We start from the raw sequence: 19,307 nt of genomic DNA, 5'->3' as shown, positions 1-19,307 counted from the left end.
CAGGAGGCCATACGGGGGATGCTGAGGATCAAACCTGGATCAACCACATGCAAGGCCCTCCCCACTGTACTCTCCAGCCCCTCTCCTGTAAACCTTGGACAGCTAGAAGCATGCAGGTTCAGCTTCAGGCTGGGTCTCCTGGATGTTGCTGTGCACGTAGCTTAGTGTCTCTTAAATTCTGAATCCTGAAGGCAGTGAGGGTCCCACGTGGTGACAAGGGCATCGCCCAAGCATCTGGCTTCTCAGGAAGTGCGGGAGCAGCACATCTGTTCCTGGGAAGCATTATTTCTCGAATTAAATCTTGTTTCTCAGCAACCATTGTAGCCCCCAGGGTCACAGTTGGGGAAGGGGGGCGGGGGGGGGGGGGGCCTGGCGGCCTCTCATCCTCCTGCTTCGCAGAAATGGGGGTTTGGAAGAGGCAAGCCGAGCCACTCCCCAGCCGCATGCAGCAGCAGCCTCCCCCTCAGACAATACACCCTCTGTCCTCAGCCAGGAGCCCGCCTCTGGAATCGGCTCGGCCCCTTCCCGCCTCCCCCCCACGCCCTCCACCCTTCCCGGTTCCCAGCACCCAAAGCCTCCGCTGAAGTTCCTCTGACCCAGTGCTCTCCCAGCCACGCAGCCTGCCCCCTCAGGCCCGCCTCGAGTCCCAACCCGAAGGATCGGAGCCCTCGGGCGAGCATGGGCTCACCCCGGGCGGCGGAAGAGGGGCTTCAGCCTTCAGTGCCGAGATGGGCTGCTTTCTGCATCATCAAGGTAAGAAAACCTCCAGGGAGCCTGTCTGAGGATTCCTGAGATTGTTTCCTCTTTAGTAACGCCATCCCGGCTCTCCCTCCCTCCCTCCCTCCCGCGGCAGCCAGGTACCTCCTGTGCCAACTGCTTCCCTTTGACTCGCACCAAGCAACCTGCATCAGTCTTTTACTCTCGACTTTTCATCAGCTTCCCTCTTGCTGCCTCATCCCCCCCTCGGCCAACCCCACGTCAGCAGCAGGGATAAAGGCTACGATGGAAGTTCCATTCTGTATCTCACGGCCACCTCCCAATTCCTTGGCAAGCCCCCCAAGGCCCCCTTAGGGACGGCAATAGGAGCCAGAACGTGAGGCTTTGGCCCTGCCCACCTCCCAGGGATCCAATCCAGTGCTGCTTTTGTGAGTCCCACCCAGTTTCTTATTGGGTACCTCCAGAAACCTAGAACCACCAGGAGAGTACGGCGCTTGTGCCCACCCTGGACTGGCTCCCCAGCACCACATATGGTGCCCTGACTCCCCCCCCCCCCAGGGGTGATGCCTGATCACGGCTGGGTGTGACCCAGAAAGCAAAGAAAAAGATGAAAAACTAGTCTGTTGGCACCCATCTCTGGGGTTGGCTTAAGAACCCTAATGAACTCTGGAAAAGGCAAGAGTTAAGAGTTAGCGGGGCACAGGTTCGATTCCCAGCATCCCATATGATCCCCTGAGCACCGCCAGGAGTTAATTCCTGAGTGCATGAGCCAGGAGTAACCCCTGTGCATCGCCAGGTGTGACCCAAAAAAAAGTTAGCGGGGCTGAGACAGTAGCACAGTGGGTAGGGAGGGTGCTTGCTTTGCACACGGCAGACGGGGTGGGTATCCAGCATCCCGCATGGTTCTAGAGCACCACCAGGAGTAACAGTAACTCCAGAATATAGATTGCCGGGCGTGGCCACAAAACAAAACAAAAGAGCCCCAGGCGCCCAGGAAATGAACACATTTTCAGAGCTCATTTATCTGGGTTACACAATTGAGGCTTCCCAAAACACTCTGTGACTTTCAGCTTCATCCTCTCCCTCCCTCCACTCCCCCGCCCTGTGGCCACCCACTTCCCAACTCCCTTCTCCCCTCCTGCCACTTCCTTCCCACTGCAGTCCAGGCCCCCAGGCTTTCCTGCAGACCCCCTGACCCGGGAGACCGCCCGTGGGGCACCAACCCAGCCAAAAGCAACGCTCTCAGCCCCAGTGTACCCGCGGTTCCCACGTACCGGCCTCTGGGGACCCGCGCTGTTACTGGGCGCTGCCACAGGGCCACTTCGCGGAGGCCAGACCCGAGTCAGACGCTCCACTCCCTCCTAATCAGAACCAAACGGCCCAGCCGGGGCCAAAAGCAAGATGGCAAGATAAACTTAGGACACAGTTGAAGGGGGCCAGGGAGATAATCTAGGGATTAAGTCACTTCCCGGGCCTGTTGTAGACCCCGGTGCCCTGGGCGGGCACTGGCCCGGAGGGACTCCTGAGCACCACTGGGCGTGGCCTGAAAAATCCAAAAGAAAACAAAAAAGAAAAACTGTTGAAAACCTGTCAGAGAGCTGCCTTGAATAGGCACTGACTCAGAACCCAACTCCAGGGCACCCAGCCCCCCAGCACGACTCGTTTTCATCATGGAAAATCCACTGGGGAGGGAGCAAGGTGCAGGAAGTTTTAGCTCAGCGCTCAAGAACAATGGAGAACCTGGACCGGGAATAGCCGGGCTTGGAGACAGGGCCCTTCCCCGAGCCCTCCTCGCCTCTCCCCCCCAGCGCCTCCACTTAAGCCGGCCCCAGGCCCAGCAGCGCTGGTGCCCGCGAGTCCCGTCCAGCTGTCCCCATCCTGACGTTGCAAAAATGCTAGAACCGGGACGCAGCCTGGGCCTGGAGCGGCTTTCGGGGACGTCTCCGGGGACTGGGAGTGACCGGCGCAGGGAGGCGGCGGGCGGCTTGGACGCGCTCTGGGGAGCGCGGCCCGGGGGCCGAGTCCCCGGCGGGTCCCAGAAGTGTCACTCGTAGACACGGGCCCCGGGGTGGCTGTCACAGGGACTCGGCATCCGCGCCCCCGGGGTCCCCGCGCGTCCCTCCTTTGTGAGCCGGTCCCGCGGGCGGCGGGAGGGGAGAGGCAGAGGCGGGGAGGGGCGGGCGGCGGCGGGTGGCGGGGATTGGCGCGGGGCGGAGGGAGGGAGCGCGGGAGGCCGGGGGCGGGCGCCGGGCGGTGCGTTGAGCCCGCTCCCGCCTCCTGCGCCGAGTCCGCGGCCCGCGCGGCGCGGCCCGGCGCGATGGGCTGGCCCGGGGGCTCCCCCTGCTGCTGCCCCGCCCCGGCGCGCCCCCCGCAGGTGAGTGGCCGCCGCGTCGCGGGCCGGGCGCTGCCGGGGGCGGTCGCCAGGGGGCGCGGGGCCCGAGGGGGGGGCCCTCCCCCGGGAAGGTGACCCCCCGCCGCCGGCCGTCACGCTTCCGCGCGTCCCGGGAGGCTGCGCCCGCGCCCGGGCAGATCGGTGGGGGGCGGGGGCCGGGGCTGGAGGAGGGTCCCTTTGGGGAAACCGAGGCAGAGAGGAGGCCGCCTTCCCAGCCGCTCCATCCCTCGGGCACACCCGTTTACCCGCCTTCCCCAGGCCTCACCCCACCTCCGCGGGCTCCGGGCCTCGGGCCTCGCATCCAACCACAGCTATTTCCAGGAAGGGGGAGTGAGGGTGGGTGAAGGGGTTTCTCCAAACAAACCCGAAGCTTGAGGGGGAGAGAGGGGGCCAGGCTGGGGTAGAGACTGAAGACTGCTGGGCTCTGGAATGTTCCAGGCAGGAGGAGGGCGAGGGTCCGAGGGGGTCTGGCTGTGTCTTTCCCAACCCTCCTCCACTGGGCACCTTTTCCCCTTGAGGGAGCCAGGCTCCCCCATCTCCATCTCCCCAGAGGGGAGACAGGGTGACCCGCGTCCCTGGCCCCCAGGGGGTGTGGCGAGCAGCCCTCCAGGAGAAGGGGGTGGTCGGAGGATGTTTGTGGGGATGACTCTCGACCCCTGGGGGGACTGGCCTGCAGGCTGCTGGCAGGAGCAACAGGGGCAGGGAAAAAGCAGCACGTCCATCCCGCCACTGTCCCCACTGCCCTCCAGCCAGGCAGGACCAGACCAGGCCAGGCCCAGTTGCCCACACTGGCCAGGGGCCTGGAATGTCCTGGGACCCGGCCAGAGTTGGCGGGTGAGAGTGGGTGGCAGCACCAGTGGCCTCTCCAGTTACGGGCGGGAAGCCCAGGCCTTGCCACACAGATACCGCCCTCTGGCCCAGGTACCCTGGGGACAGACTTGCTGGCCTGGAAGAAGAATCCGAGCTGCAGGGAAGCCTCTGCAAGTCCCAGCTCACACAGGTCCTGGAGAGTGCCCTGGGTGGGCTCCCCAAGGAGGGCGGGATGGGGCTGCCCTGCCGGGCCTGCAGGGGGACAGGGAGAGAAATCCAAGGACCGGCTGGGCTGCTCCGAGCCAGGGGAGATGCTGAGCTCTGACACTGAGTGAACCCATGCTGGGAGGAGCAGCATGGTCCTTGAGGGCCAAGGACCTCTAGACCACTGACCCCTTATACTTTCAGATGATGATTACCACCCCCCCACCCTTTCCAAGGCCCCCCTCCACCTCCTTCACTTAAGTCCCGGGACAGGAAGTTGGCCTTGTTCCCAGGAGGGAGGCAGGAGGCCCGTGGAGGGGGTGGAGTGTGTGCTAGGAGGGGTCCCTGTCCACTCCTCGGGCCCAGAGACAGCTGCCGACTAGGAGCTAGGAGACTAGGAGAGCCATGAAGGTAGTACCCGGGCTTGGGGGGCCAGGAGGGGGGTCGCCCCACCCCAGGGGGGAGGACCAAGTGGCAGCACTTGGAAGCGGGCTAGGGTGCTGAGACCAGCCCCAAATAAAGCCGGGGAATGGTAACGGGATGGACACCGAGGCAAGAAGCTGACCGTCAGCCCCCAGAAGGTACCAGAGCTGGCAGAGACGGGGCTCTCTGAAGGGTCTGCAATCCCTGGGGCTGGGATAGCGAATGGTCAGTCTTGTGGGCATGCGGCGAAAGGAGGGGCCAGGGGGCAGGTTTATCTTTTCTTTTGGGGTCACACCCGGCTTTGCACAGGGGTTACTCCTGGCTCTGCACTCAGGAATTACTCCTGGTGGTGCTCAGGGGACCCTATGGGATGCTGGGAATCGCACCCGGGTCGGCCACATGCAAGGCAAACGCCCTCCCTGCTGTGCTATCGCTCCAGGCCCACAGGTTTATCTTTTCCTACTTGACAAGTGAAACTGAGGCAGAGGTCCGAGCAATAGTACAGCGGGGAGGGCGTCTGCCGTGCACACAGCCGACTGAAGTTTGATCCCCAGCATCCCCTATATGGTCCCCCAGGCCCGCCTGGAGTGATTCCTCATCACCTGAGCACAGAACCAGGGGTAAGCCCTGAGCACAGCTGGGTGTGGCCAAAAAGAGAAACTGAGGCAGGAAGCTGACCCTCCGCCCCATTCTCCTTGACCCTGGGGATGCTGGGGTACGGTTCCCAGCGCCCCTCCTCTCTCCCTTCCCTCCGGAAGTCGCCAGAGGGCCTGTCTGGGGACAGAGCGTTCCCTCTGGCCCTTGAGCCCTGCCCTGAGTCCCGAGTCCGAGTCCCCACCCCTCCCTCCCAGGCCCCACACGTGAGGGGCTGACTTGGGGGCTGGGGGCAGGACCTCAGGACCCAATCCCTGCCTGGAGTGGATCCCCCGGCCTGGGGCCGCTTCAGAGCAGGCGAAGGAGCAAAAGAGCAAAAGATCCCGGTGGACACTCCCCGCAGGGGAGATCCTGGGAATCTGATCTCCAGGCCTCCCCCACATCCTCTCCCCCCCCCCCCCCCGCACTTCCTGGAGCCGCGACCTGCCCCCTTCCCGCCTGCACCCCCCTCCACTTCCAGGGCCGGCCGGGCTTCTCACCCCAGCCAGACAGCCCACCCTCCACCCAGGGGAAACGCTGCCTCCGCCAGTCCGCTTCCAGGAAGCCCCGGGCCGGGCCCCAGCATTGTTCGGGCCCCTCGCTCGGCACCCCAGCCTGCCCGACACCATGAAGCCCAGCGGCCCCGTGGAGCGGCTGCTCAGAGCCCTGGGGCGGAGGGACGGCGGCCGGGCCGCCTGCAGGGTAGGAGTTCCCACTGGCAGGGCCCAGGAGGGGCCGGGCGCCTGGCCGGTCCGGGCGGTGGGGAAGGGAGGGGGCCAGGCCTCGGGTCAGACGCTTCCCCGGGTCTTGTCCCCTGGGCAAGCCTCGGGCTGTGGTGGTGAAGTCCGGAGCAGAGCAGAACCTGGCGTCCGGTCTGGCTCCTCTCATTCTCCCTGGCCTCCCCCAGGCCGACTAGGGGGTCCCTGACTCCCCAAAGCCTGTACCGAGATTCTATGTGAGACTTACTCGGAGCGTGGCTCGGCGCCCCGGCCCCTCGAGGAGGGGAGATCTGGAGCCAGCGGGTTAGGGTCGCAGAGGCCGGGGAAGCAGGCAGGCCAGGGCTCGGGCTGCCTTAGCACTGGCTGCTGGGTATGCCCGTAGATATGAAATGGACCCGTTTGCTAGTGGGTCTGGCACGGCTGGTTCAGCGTGAGGCGTTCTGGTTGGGTTCGATCCAGATGTTTCCGTTACACAGCCGAGACCCGGGTGGGTGCGGAAGGGCCGGGAAGCCCCGTCAACTCTCTGCCCTCTGTTTCCTCAGCAAATAGGAGAGCGAAGGAGGGAGGGAGGCAGGTGGCAAATGGTCCCTAGAGCGAGGCAGGGAGGCTGGGCCATGAGGGGCATCCCAGCCTCACCTCTGGGTGGGGAGGGTCCCGAGAGCACACCCCCGCCCACCCCCAGGCAGTGCCGGAATCCCGGGACAGGGCCCTTCTGACATCCAGAAGGAACGAGGCGGCGAAGTATTTCCCAGCGTCACGTCCGTGGGCCTCTCCCTCTCGCATGAACACCCCCTCCTGACACAGCGCTGCCGCTTCAATGCACACTGAGTAAACATGTTTACTGACAGGGGGAGGAGGCCTATCAGCTGCCTGGAGCGTGGGGACAGCAGGAGCAGGGAGGCCGGTCACGGCTCAGTCCAGGGGCCCCTTCCTGCCCTCCCACCACCCGGGCAAGCGGGTAGCAGGAACCGGGGGTCGGAGGAACCCCTCAGAGAACGGCCCATCACCAGGAGGAAAGTTCTAGGTTGGCAGCGGCCACATAACCAGGGCCACGTGAGGGGCCCCGGAGTGATCCCCTGGGAGGGGCTGACCCAGCTTGGAATCTGGCCCCCTGAGTGACGCAAGGGACCGGATTCCATGGCCCCGGAGGGCAGCGCACCACTGCCTGTGGACAGCTGTGGCCAAATGCGTCCTCCAAGGCTGCAGGCTTCGTGGGGCGGGAGGGAGAAGGAGACCAGCGCCCTCCTGAGGCCCCGCCGGGCCCTGACACCGCTGTCGGTCTGTCCGTCCACCCCTAGCCGAGGAAGGCTGAGCCGCACAGTTTCCGGGAGAAGGGCTTCCGGAAGAGACCACCCGTCTGTGCCGTGTGCAAGGTGATCATCGACGGGACGGGCGTCTCCTGCCGAGGTGAGGTGGCCTGACCCATGACTGGGAGAGCTCCCGGGCCCCCAGCACCTGCCCAGGGGGCGGGGGGAGGAGCTCACTGAACTGCTCTGAGAGCCAGCGCCCCCCCAACACCCCCTGACAAACACCCGCAGGGACCCCACCCCTCCCCTTGACGGGTAACCCAAGTATCTTTCTTGTTCTCACCCTAAAACATGACCCCAGGTTCCCTCCGCCGGGCACAGCACCCCAGTGCCACCTGACCCCTGAAACTCTCGCTGCCCCCCCAACTCTAGATAGCTGGGAGCACCCAGAGTCCCAGGGCACCCCCCCCCCGGGACGAGGGCCCAGGTCCGGGGCTTGGCGGGAAGGGGCCACACCTCCTGCCTCCTCGGGACGCTTCAGCTGACCCCCTCCTTCCTCCCTCCCTCCCTCTAGTCTGCAAGGTGGCAACACACAAGAAATGTGAAGGCAAGGTGGGTGCCTGCTGTGGGGTGGGGGCTCGGGACCCTGGCTCCTCTGAAGCATCACCCCTCCACCTGCTCACCCTCGGGCAGGGGCCGGGGAGCGGCCCTGGGGTGGAAGAGGCTGCGGTATTGGGCCCTTTAAGAACCACCCTACCCCACCTCCTGGAGGGCCGGCCCAGGCGAGTGGACAGCAAGACAGCGTTTGTCTTGGGGCAGTGCCCGGCTTGCAGCTGGCAAGGGGGGGGGTGGGCGGGGAAGAGGAGGCGAATGAGAAGGAAGGGTGGGGAGCACTTCAGAGACTGGGCAGCCCCCTGGGCTGTGCCTCCCCTCTGGGGAAGGGCCCCCGGGATGCCCGGGTGGGCCTTGTCCTGGGCCCTGACAAGCTGCAGGAGATGATGGCACAGTGAGGGCAGCCGCTGGCCACCGGGGGCCTGAGACGGCCCCAGCCCTGGGAGGTTCCCTGGCCCTCCTGCAGTGTGGGGGGTCCCAGGTCCGTAGTGCTGGCTTGGGGGAGCCGTGTGCCCAGGGGCGGGGTCTCCCGGTGAATAAGGCCAGTGTCCGTGCCTGGCCGTGGCCTGCCTTCGTGGCTCTATATATAACTCCTGGCCTGCGGCTGGATGAATGGGGGTCTGTGTGGGCAGGGGGCTGGGAGCCAAAAGCAACAAGTGGGGGGCCTGAGGGTGGGGGACCAAGAGGCCAGAGGAGAGGCGCCCTTAAATAGAGGCACCGGGGCGAGGCAGGGCGGCTGGAGCCCGCACCCATCAGCAGACGCCCCTCGCCTTGCTGCGGCCTGGGACCCCCCAGCCCTCACTCCCGGCTCGGTCTCCCGCGCAGGTGACTTCGTCCTGTCAGGCTGCACCTCCCGTGGAGCAGGTGAGCCTGGGTCGGGCCCCGGGAGGGTCCTGGAAGCGCTGCGTGCGGGTGGGGAAGGATGAGAGTGGGTGCGAGCTCTCTGTGCGCCTCAAGGATGGGGGTGGGGGGCCCCTGGACTGTCCGGCCCTGCCAACCCTTTCCTTTCCTCCCCGGCTCCCTCTAGCGGAGGAACACGGCGCCGGCGCGGCGCATCGAGCACCTGGTAAGGCCACACTGGGGCAGGGAGCGGGGACGAAGGGGGACGGAGGGGGACGGGGGGGAGGGGCGGGGAGGGGGCACGGGCATGCTACGGCGGCCGCCGCCCTGGGGGGGGTCTCACACCCTCTTCTCACGCCCCAGGGCTCCACCAAGTCTCTGAACCACACCAAGCAGCGCAGCACCCTGCCCAGGTAAGCGGGGGGCGCGCCCGCGGGGGGTGGGCGGACGCCGCGCGGACCCCCTCCCCAGCCCCGGCTCCTCCCACAGCGCTGCCCTCCTCCGCAGGAGCTTCAGCCTGGGCCCGCTCATGGAGCGCCGCTGGGACCTGGACCTCACCTACGTGACCGAGCGCATCCTGGCCGCCGCCTTCCCCGCGCGGCCCGAGGAGCAGCGGCACCGCTGCCACCTGCGCGAGCTGGCTCACGTGCTCCAGTCCAAGCACCACGACAAGTACCTGGTGAGGGGCGGGCCTGCCCGGGCCGGCCAATGAGAGGGCGAAGCGGGCGTGACGTCACGGGGCGGGGCCCCGGCCTGGCCTGACGGGGTCCAGGAGACGGGCTGGCTTGGGGGCAGGTCCTCGTTTAGGGGCGCTGCGCCCTGGTCTCTTTTCTAACTGGGCCCCCTTTCCTCGCAGCTTTTCAACCTTTCAGAGAAAAGACATGACCTGAACCGCTTAAACCCCAAGGTAGGAGGGGCTTGAGGTCACCGCAAGGGGCACCCCTACTTTTTTCCCCTCTCTCTTTTTTTGGTTTTGGGGACACACCCAGCAGTGCTCAGTTATTCACTCCTTGGCAGGGCTTGGGGGATCCTATGGGGTGCCAGGGATCGAACTCAGGTGCAAACACCTTCCCAGAACCCCTCACAGGACGGCGAGGGAAGTGATGAGGTTGCCAGTGACACCGGCAGACCTCTAGCCTTGCCCCGCAGCCGCCGCGCCCTGTCCCACTGCAGCCACCTCTCTTTGTGGGTGTCCCCCAGGTCCAGGACTTCGGCTGGCCAGAACTGCACGCGCCGCCCCTGGACAAGCTGTGCTCCATCTGCAAAGCCATGGAGACGTGGCTCAGCGCGGACCCACAGCACGTGGTCGTGCTGTACTGCAAGGTGGGGCCGGAGCCTTGGCTTCCCGGGACGGGGGTGCACCTCAGCCGGGGCCCCTGGAGAGCCTCCTTCCTTGTCTCCACAGGGCAGCAAAGGCAAGCTTGGTGTCATCGTCTCTGCCTACATGCACTACAGCGAGATCTCTGCAGGGTGAGGCGCCCACGCCCCTTCCCGTGCCCTGCTCTGTGCCCGGCCCGTCTCTGTGCAGAGAGCTGTCTGCCGTTTCGGCCCCCTTTTCCCCACTTGTCCCTCTATGGCCGTTCCCAGCAGATGACTGACATTTGTTTCCCGGGGCTGCTGTAACGGGGCCCCACAGATTCAGGGGCTAAGGACAGTAGAACTAACTCTGTCTCTCTTCTGGAGGCTGGAATCCCCGCGTGGAGGCGTGTTCTCCCCCGGGCCTGGGGCAGCCTCCTTCCCTGCCTCTGTCTCACTGCTGCTGCTGCTGCTGCTGGCTGGCGATCTTGGCGAGCCCTGGCTTGGTGATGCCTCATTCCAGTCTCTGCCTCCATGGTCACATGGCCTTCCTGTGTGTCTGTGTGTCTGTCTCTTCTCTTCTTCTAAGGACACCAATCATATTGGATTAAGGGCTCCCCCTACTCCAGTATGACATCTTAACTAATCACATCTGCAAGCGACCCTCTTTCCAAATAAGGTCACATCCTGAGGTACATACCTTTTGGGGTGGAGGGACACAGTCCGTCCCGTTCCATGGTCTTACTGACAAGTGGGGAAGCGGAAGCTCAGGAAACAGTTTTTCTTAGGTTCAACCACTCGTAATGTGACTGTAGACTTGGGAGGGCCACACCTTGCCTTCCCTCTCCCCCCCCCACCACACCCAGGGCTTAGGGGTGGCAGAGCAGGACAGAGAAGTGCCCCTGATCGCCCACACTGGCCACGCTCTCCCCAGGGCCGACCAGGCGCTGGCCACGCTCACCATGCAGAAGTTCTGCGAGGACAAGGTGGCGTCCGAGTTGCAGCCGTCCCAGCGCCGGTGAGCAGCTCGGGTGGGGGCGGGGACCCCAGGGCCTCATTCAGGCATGGAGCACTTGCATGGAACACTTCATGGGCACCCAGACCCAGTACCAGGGACTGGGAACGCTCCCCCCCCACCGCTTTCCGGGAACTTATATGCCGCTGGTGTGGAAGACCCCAGTAGATACAGAGACAAGAACATTCTGGTGCCAAGCAGGCTGTGAGGGAAATAAAAGTTGAATCTTGCGACGGACTTGCCGTGTAGTCTGCCCCCCCCCCCCGCCCCTTTGTTTGGCAGGAGGCCCAGATCTGGAAGAAGCATAATCTGGGCAGTGGGGCGGCCGCTCTTCATTGCGGTTCCATGCAGAAAACTTTGTTTGGGGGCCACGCCCGGCAATGCTCAGGGGTTACTCCCCGTTCTGCATTCAGGAATCACTCCCGGCAGTGCTTGGGGATCGAATCTGGGTTGGCCGCGTGCAATACAAACACCCTCCCTGCTGTACTGTCGCTCTGGTCTCTCGGAGAACTTTCTGATGAGCCAAACAGTGGGGATAAGGCCGAGGAGTAGGGCAGGCCCTCCAGGGGGTGAACAGGCTTGAAAGCTCACGGTCTCCTCCACACGCTCCCCGCAGCTACGTCAACTACTTCAGCGGGCTGCTGTCGGGCTCCATCCGCATGAACAGTAGCCCTCTCTTCCTGCACCACGTGCTCGTGCCCATGCTGCCAGCCTTTGAGCCGGGCACAGGTGAGTGTGCTGCCGCCCTGCGTGGAGAGGCCCCTTCTCCTGCCCCCTCGGCCGCACCCCTCACGGACCTTCTCACTTCCGGACCCCCAGGTTTCCAGCCCTTCCTCAAGATCTACCAGTCCATGCAGCTGGTCTACACTTCCGGAGTCTAGTGAGTGCCAGGCCCCTGCCCCCGGGAGTCCCTTTCCGCCAGCCTCCTCAGGCCCCTGGGCAGGGAGGCGATGACGGACACCCCTGAAGGTGGGGGAGCCGGGACTCAGCCTCCCCGCGCGCGCGCGTGCCTGACCCCTTCCGGGGCGCTGCTGAGCCCAGGAGCCTGCGCCCAGCTCTGCCTTCTGTTCTCTGCAGCCACATCGCAGGCCCGGGGCCCCAGCAGCTCTGCATCAGCCTGGAGCCAGCCCTCCTCCTCAAGGGCGACGTCATGGTGAGGGGTGCAGGACGGGCTCCACAAGCTCCCAGCCGTGCATACTCCAGGGAGGCTTTCAGGGCAGACTGGGGGAGGGCAGGGGAGAGGGCTTGATTGATTGATTGATTTTTGATTTTTGGGTCACACCCGGCGATGCACAGGGGTTATTCCTGGCTCATATACTCAGGAATCACTCCTGGCGGTGCTCAGGGGACCATATGGGATGCTGGGAATCGAACACAGGTCGGCCGCGTGCAAGGCAAATGCCCTCCCCGCTGTGCTATTGCTCCAGCCCCTACTTATTTATTTTTGGCTTTTTGGGTTATACCTGGCAATGCTCAGGGGTTACTCCTGGCTCTACACTCAGAAATCACTCCTGGTGGTGCTCAGGGGATATGGGATGCTGGGAATCGAACCCAGGTCAGCCACATGCAAGGCAAATGCCCTTCCCACTCTACTATCACTTCAGCTCCTGGGGGGCGGAGGGGGCTTTCAAAGGGGAGTCGCTGGGCTGAAAAGATACCAGAGCGGGTAAGGAGCTTGCTTTGTACAAGGCCAATAACCCAGGCTATGTCCCAAGCCCTACCAGGAGGGATCCCTGCGCACAGAGCCAGGAGTTAAGCCCTGAGCACTGCCAGGCATGACCCCCAAACACAGAGAGTTTACCGAGGGGTGGTCACCTCAGAGACCGACTCAGGCCCGCGCCCGTCCGTAACCCCATCCCCAGGTGACATGCTACCACAAGAGTGGCCGGGGGACAGAGCGAAGCCTCGTGTTCCGAGTTCAGTTCCACACCTGTACCATCCACGGCCCCCGGCTCGCCTTCTCCAAGGACCAGCTGGACAAGGCCTGCTCTGGTGCGCGGGTGATGGGGTGGGGGTGAAGGTGGGCCGCTCCCGGGGACGGGCTTCCCCAGGGGGCAGCGCCTCACTGTCCACACCCCACAGATGAGAGATTCCCCTTCCACGCCTCAGCCGAGTTCGTCTTCTCCTCCAGCCCCGAGAAGACCATAGGTCAGATCCGGCCCGGGAGCAGGGCTGGGGCTGGGTGGGCGGCGCCTCCTCCCACCCCCCCCAACACCCGGCCACGTGTCTGGCCCACAGGCAGCGCCCCGCGCAACGACCCCTCCGTGTCCGTGGACTACAATACGGCCGAGCCCGCCGTGCGCTGGGACTCCTACGAGAACTTCAACCAGCACCACGAGGACAGCGGCGACGGTGCGTGTGGACGCGCCCCCCCACGCCCCCACGCCCCCCGCCCCCGCGGTCCCTGATAACTCCCCCTCGCCCTCCTGCAGGCTCCCTGACCCACACGCGGGGCCCCCTGGACGGCAGTCCCTACGCCCAGGTGCAGCGCGCCCCGCGCCAGACCCCGCCCGCGCCCTCTCCGGAGCCCCCCGCCGGCCCCATGCTCTCGGTCAGCAGCGACTCGGGCCACTCGTCCATGCTGACCACAGAGCCCACCGCCGAGTCACCGGGCCGGCCGCCGCCCACGGCCGCCGAGCGGCAGGAGCTGGAGCGGCTCCTGGGCGGCTGCAGCGTGGCGGGCGGCGCGCGCGGGGCGGGGCGCGAGACCGCGATCCTGGATGACGACGAGCCGCCGCCGCCCCCGGGGGGCGCCCCCCTGGGCATGTACGCGGCCCCCCGGGCCGGCCTCAGCCGCCAGTACTCCTGCCGCCAGGGCTACCGCGAGTCGTGCGCGGTCCCCAACGGCGGCGGCTACTACCGGCCGGACGGGACCCTGGAGAGGCGGCGGCTGGCCTACGGGGGCTACGAGGGTCCTCAGGGCTACGCAGAGACCCCCGTGGAGAAGAGGCGCCTGTGCCGCTCGCTGTCCGAGGGGCCGTACCCCTACCCGCCCGACCTGGGGAAACCGGCCAACGGGGACTTTGGGTACCGCGCGCCCGACTACAGAGAGGTGGTGATCCTGGAGGAGCCGCCGCTGCCCGCGCTGTACCCGTGCCCGAGCTGCGAGGAGAAGCTGGCGCTGCCCACGGCAGCCCTGTACGGCCTCCGGCTGGAGAGGGAGGCGGGGGAGGGCTGGGCCAGCGAGCCTGGCAAGTCTCTCCTGCGCCCTGTGCGCCCCGGGCACCCCCTGCCCCTGCTGGTGCCGGCCTGCGGGCATCACCACACCCCGCTGCCCGACTGCAGCTTCCTGAAGCCGCCCAAGGCCAGCGAGGACACACACGAGGCCTGCGCCTACGGCCTGTGTCCCAAAGGCAGATTCGGGCACCCGGGGTACCCGGCCCTGGTGCCCTGCGGCGGCTACGGAGGAGCCGTTCCTAGCTACTGCCCGGCCTACGGCCGCGTGCCCCACCGCTGTGGGTCTCCGGGTGAAGGCAGAGGCTACGCCAGCCCCGGGGTCCCCTCCCCGCGTGCGGGCTCCGTGTCCCCGGGCAGCCCCCCTTACCCGCCGTCCAGGAAGCTGAGCTACGAGATCCCCGCAGAGGAAGGACGGGACAGGTACCCCCTGCCTGGCCACCTGGCCCCTGCGGGACCCTCGGTTTCTAGAGGTGAGGGCCACTAGGGTGGAGAGTTCTGGAAGGGGTGTGGGGGGGGGGGAGGAGGGGTCCAAGGAACATTGGTGGAGAAATCGCTGCGCCTGGGGCCTCAGCCCAGCTGTAGCTCCCGCCCCCCGTGTGCCCGGCAGAGTCGCCCGAGCCAGTGTCCTGGCGGGAGGCCCCCAGCGGGCACAGCACTCTGCCACGGCCACCCCGAGATGCCCAGGGCAGTGCCTCAGCAGAGCTGTCCGGCCCGTCCACCCCCCTGCACACCAGCAGCCCGGTGCAGGGCAAGGAGAGGTACGCCAAGGGCCCCCCCCGTCTGTCGGGGTGGGGGGCAGCACACCACAGCCCCCGACCACCCGCCCTCCTGCCCACAGCACGCGGCGGCAGGACACCAGGTCCCCCAGCTCGGCCGCCCCTCAGAGACAGAGTTCCGGCGAGTCCTTGCCACCCGCGCCCCAGGGGGGCGCCGAGAAGGCTCCAGAGCTGCCCACCAGGAGTGGGCTGGAACCGCCAGCCCCTCGCCCCTTCTCCTCAGCCTCACCGCCTCGCTCCCCCAACGACTGGCCTCAGGAGCGGAGTCCTGGGGGGCGCTCGGACAATGCCAGTCCCCGGGGCCCTGTGCCCACCACGCTGCCGGGCCTCCGCCATGCCCCCTGGCAGGGCCTTCGAGACCCCCCTGACAGCCCAGACGGCTCCCCGCTGACCCCCGTGCCCACCCAGATGCCCTGGCTTGTGGCCAGCCCGGAGCCGCCCCCCAGCTCTCCCACGCCTGCCTTCCCCCTGGCTGCCTCCTACGACATCCGTGGCCCCGGCCAGCCCCCGCTTCCTGAGAAACGCCACCCCCCCAGCCAGCTGCCGGGGCCTGGCCAGCCGCCAGGACCTTGGGCCGCAGCGCAGACGTCCCCGCTGGGCCGAGGCTCCAGTCACCACGTCACCTTCTCCTCTCTGCTCCCCGAGAGCAGCCCCCAGCTCCCAGGTAGGAAGACCTTGAGAGAAGATGGGGAGAGGGCAGTGGGTGGGGACCCGGGGAGCCCCAGGGCCCAGCTCCGTCCCTTCCTGTCCTAGAGCCCCCCCTGCCAGAGAGCCAGAGCAACGTCAAGTTTGTCCAGGATACATCCAAGTTCTGGTACAAGCCACACCTCTCTCGTGACCAAGGTGAGGACCAGCCACGCCCCTCACTGTCCCCACCCCCGGGACTCTCAGCTCTGGGGTCCTCCAGGCGCCTCCTCGACCCTGCAGGTCTAGGGCCTGAGCCTCTCACCGGTACCAGAGGGGCCTTTGGGCCTAAGGAGGGTTCGGCCCGTTGCGATGCCGCCAGGGCCCTGTGAGCTCAGCCCTGCCCCGACCCCTCCCCCCCACTGTAGTAGCTGTTTGAGCAAGGGGGGCCCCACATCCACAGTGGAAACTTTTCTGGGGCCTCGATACATAGTTCAGCAGGCAGATCGCTTGCCTAGCACCCAGCCACCCCGGTTCCATCCTGGCATCCCTTAGGGTCCCCCTGGGCACCACCAGGAGTAAGTCCTGAGTGCAGAGCCAGGAGGCACCTTGGCTCAAAACAAAGCACTGTCGTAGCACTGTCGTTCCGCTGTGCATCGATTTATTAGAGCGGGCACCAGTAACGTCTCCATTGTGAGACTTGTTGTGACTGTTTTTGGCATATTGAATACGCCACAGGGAGCTTGCCAGGCTCTGCCGTGCAGGCTGGATACTCTCAGTAGCTTGCTGGGCTCTCCGAGAGGGACAGAGGAATCAAACCCGGGTCGGCCGCGTGCAAGGCAGATGCCCTACCCGCTTTGTGATACTCCAGTCCCAAAACAGTAACAAGTCTCACAATGGAGACGTTACCGGTGCCCGCTTGAGTAAATCAGCTCAAAATGAAACAAACCAAAAAAACCTTTTCCCACCTCCTCACAGCCATCGCCTTGCTGAAGGACAAGGACCCGGGCGCCTTCCTGATCAGGGACAGCCACTCGTTCCAGGGAGCCTACGGGCTGGCCCTCAAGGTGGCAACGCCCCCTCCTAGCGCCCAGCCCTGGAAAGGTACTTCTGGGCACCTGGGGCAGGGGGCACAGAGTGGGGCAGGGCGGGCGGGGGCAGGGTGGTCTGCGGGGACCGTTCCATCTTGTGGTGTGGGAAGGCAGCACGACAGCGCCTGCCCAAGACGGTCACTAGCCCTCTGGGGACCCCCCACCCCCCTCTGCAGGAGACCCCTTAGAACAGCTGGTCCGCCACTTTCTCATCGAGACCGGGCCCAAAGGGGTGAAGATCAAGGGCTGTCCCAGCGAGCCCTACTTCGGTGAGCCGTGGCCCTGGGTTGGGCGGACGGGCGGAGGGCACTCGGGGTGTCTGAGCGGCTGGACGTGCGCCTACCTCCCTTGCAGGCAGCCTGTCGGCCCTGGTCTCGCAGCACTCCATCTCCCCGCTGTCCCTGCCCTGCTGCCTGCGCATCCCCAGCAAAGGTGGGTACCCGCTCAGCCCCGGCCATGGCACCCCGGGGCACACCCCTGGGTTCTGGCTTCCTGCCTGGCTCCCCTCGGACAGCAGGGGGAGTCCTGCAGCTCTGAGGAGTGGCAGCGCCCGACGGCCCCCGCCTTCCCTGTCAGATCCCCTGGAAGAGACCCCCGAAGTGCCTGCACCCAGCAACATGAGCACGGCCGCAGACCTCCTGCGCCAGGGAGCCGGTAGGGGTCTCTCCCCGGGCACCCGGGGCACGGGCTTGGGGAGACGGGGTGGCTGTCAGCAGAGGGAGAGAGGGGACATCTGAGAGCCTGGGTTCCCAGTCTTGGGAACACACAGAGAGCGGGAGGGCTGGAGCAATAGCACAGCGGGTAGGGCGTTTGCCTTGCATGCGGCCAACCCGGGTTCAAATCCCAGCATCCCATAATCCCATATGGTCCCTTGAGCGCCGCCAGGAGTAATTCCTGAGTGCAGAGCCAGGAGTAACCCCTGTGCATCGCCGGGTGTGACCCAAAAAACAAACAAACAAACAAAAAAACACGGAGAGCGGGAATTGTGTTAGAAGGCCCGTTCTCCAACCGCGAGACCCGTGGCTGGCGGGTGCAGGACCCTGGGCCAGCACCACATGACCCCAGGCCCTGCCAGCTTCGGCCCCCACGACAGTTTAAAAAAGTGCAGGTTCTGGGATTGGAGATGATCTTGGGAATGCTCTTTCCGGCATTTCGAAGTTTGGGGATTTTTTTTTCTCTCTATGATTTTGGGGGGGCCACACCCAGCAGTGCTCAGGGTCACTCCTAGCTCTGCACTTAGGGCTCATTCCTGGCAGGCTCGGGAGACCATCTGGGGTGTCGGGGGGTGTCGGGGATCGAACCTGGGCCAGCAGCTGCCCGGCAAGGACCCTCTCTGTAGCATTTCTGACTGTAGGTCTGGGGACCCTCCCTTTGTAACAAGTGCCCTGAGACTCTAACGCCGGGGAAAGTGCAGAGCTGAGGGGTGGCGGGGCCGGCGTTCCCGTCACATCTCCTGCCCCCTTGGCCCCCCACAGCCTGCAGTGTGCTCTACCTGACCTCGGTGGAGACGGAGTCGCTCACCGGCCCCCAGGCCGTGGCCCGGGCCAGCTCGGCGGCCCTGAGCTGCAGTCCCCGCCCGACACCCGCAGTTGTCCACTTCAAGGTCTCTGCCCAGGGCATCACGCTGACCGACAACCAAAGGAAGTGAGTGTGCAGGGCCCCGGGGCCCCCAGGCTTGGGTGGGGGGATGCCGTGCGTTTCTGGGGTGACGTCTCCCGCCCTCCTCAGGCTCTTCTTTCGCCGCCATTACGCCGTGAGCAGCATCACTTTCTCCAGCACGGACCCTCAGGACCGGAGGTGACCCTCTCCCCGCCCCCCGCCCCCGGCCCCACTGACCAGCACCCACTCCTGCCCCTCCCTGGGGCCTGACCCCTCACAACTCCTCTCCTTCGCAGATGGACCAATCCTGACGGGACCACCTCCAAGTAAGCCCCCCGCCCCCAGGAAGGAGGCACCCCTCTCCTCTCTCCTCCCCGGCTCTGCCCTGGCCTGGCTGTCCCCGTGGGAGGGGCGCTGAAGCTCCTTCCCCCTCGCTCTGGCCTCCAGGATCTTTGGCTTCGTGGCCAAGAAGCTGGAAAGTCCCTGGGAGAACGTGTGTCACCTCTTCGCCGAGCTCGACCCAGACCAGCCTGCGGGCGCCATTGTCACCTTCATCACCAAAGTGCTACTGGGACAGCGAAAATGAAGGAGCCGAGCCCGCCACACCGCACCCCTCCCGGCACCTCCCCGCCCTCACTTCCCCCGCGCCCAGAGCCAGGCCCTCCCTCGGGCAGGGGGAGTGGACCCCCGGCTCGGGCCCTGCGCCCGCCCGCCCCCACTGCTGTGCTGAGTGGACGCGCCTGGGAGAGGACCCTGCACGTGAGCAGATGGCAGAGGGGTGGAAGCCCGAGGAGGGCCCCGCAGTGGAGCCCCGGACAGATGGGAGGGGACAGCCACACCTGCAGGACACCAGCCCCCGGAAGGGAAACGGAAGGGGGAGGGGGGACGTGGGACCACGTCCTCCGCCTCCCCTCCAAGCAGAGAGACCGGAGTGGACCCACATGGAGAGGGGGGGAAAGAGTCTATTTTTGTCTAATAATAAAGATTTCTATAACTTCGAGTCAGCTTGGAGTTGTGCCTTTGGCAGGAGGCAGGGCAGGGCCTCGTGTCTGGGTATAGGCTCCTGGGGGGCGTCTCGGGCCCGCAGGCAGGACCCCGGCCTTGGCGTCACACTGCCCGCAGCTGCCCCAGC

General features: G+C 65.7%; 1 protein-coding gene across 10 annotated transcripts; it reads left to right on the top strand.

Moving 5' to 3' along the window:
* The first annotated feature begins 615 nt into the window (after positions 1-615).
* On the top strand, positions 616-19,175 carry TNS2 (tensin 2). 10 transcript variants are annotated; one of them, XM_055125649.1, is made up of 30 exons: positions 3,035-3,104; positions 4,074-4,093; positions 7,197-7,305; positions 7,720-7,757; positions 8,583-8,621; positions 8,785-8,823; positions 8,961-9,010; positions 9,105-9,276; positions 9,454-9,504; positions 9,798-9,920; positions 10,003-10,067; positions 10,828-10,911; positions 11,525-11,637; positions 11,728-11,788; positions 11,986-12,061; positions 12,771-12,900; positions 12,991-13,056; positions 13,147-13,260; positions 13,341-14,555; positions 14,693-14,843; positions 14,924-15,525; positions 15,615-15,704; positions 16,464-16,589; positions 16,753-16,845; positions 16,931-17,008; positions 17,153-17,230; positions 18,052-18,220; positions 18,305-18,373; positions 18,472-18,501; positions 18,623-19,175. In XM_055125649.1, the coding sequence occupies exons 1-30, from the start codon at positions 3,035-3,037 to the stop codon at positions 18,759-18,761; spliced, it is 4,260 nt and encodes a 1,419-aa protein (XP_054981624.1). In that variant the 3' UTR covers positions 18,762-19,175. The 10 variants fall into 10 exon arrangements, with proteins under 10 accessions (XP_054981617.1, XP_054981618.1, XP_054981624.1 ...); XM_055125642.1 differs by lacking the exons at positions 3,035-3,104; positions 4,074-4,093 and adding an exon at positions 616-753 and having other exon boundaries at positions 9,087-9,276; XM_055125643.1 differs by lacking the exon at positions 4,074-4,093 and having other exon boundaries at positions 2,967-3,091; positions 9,087-9,276.
* The last annotated feature ends 132 nt before the right edge of the window (positions 19,176-19,307 follow it).

This window comes from Sorex araneus, chromosome 2 (assembly GCF_027595985.1).
Source record: "Sorex araneus isolate mSorAra2 chromosome 2, mSorAra2.pri, whole genome shotgun sequence".
In the NCBI taxonomy this organism is placed as follows: domain Eukaryota; kingdom Metazoa; phylum Chordata; class Mammalia; order Eulipotyphla; family Soricidae; genus Sorex; species Sorex araneus.
This window is presented reverse-complemented; position numbering and strand designations above follow the sequence as displayed.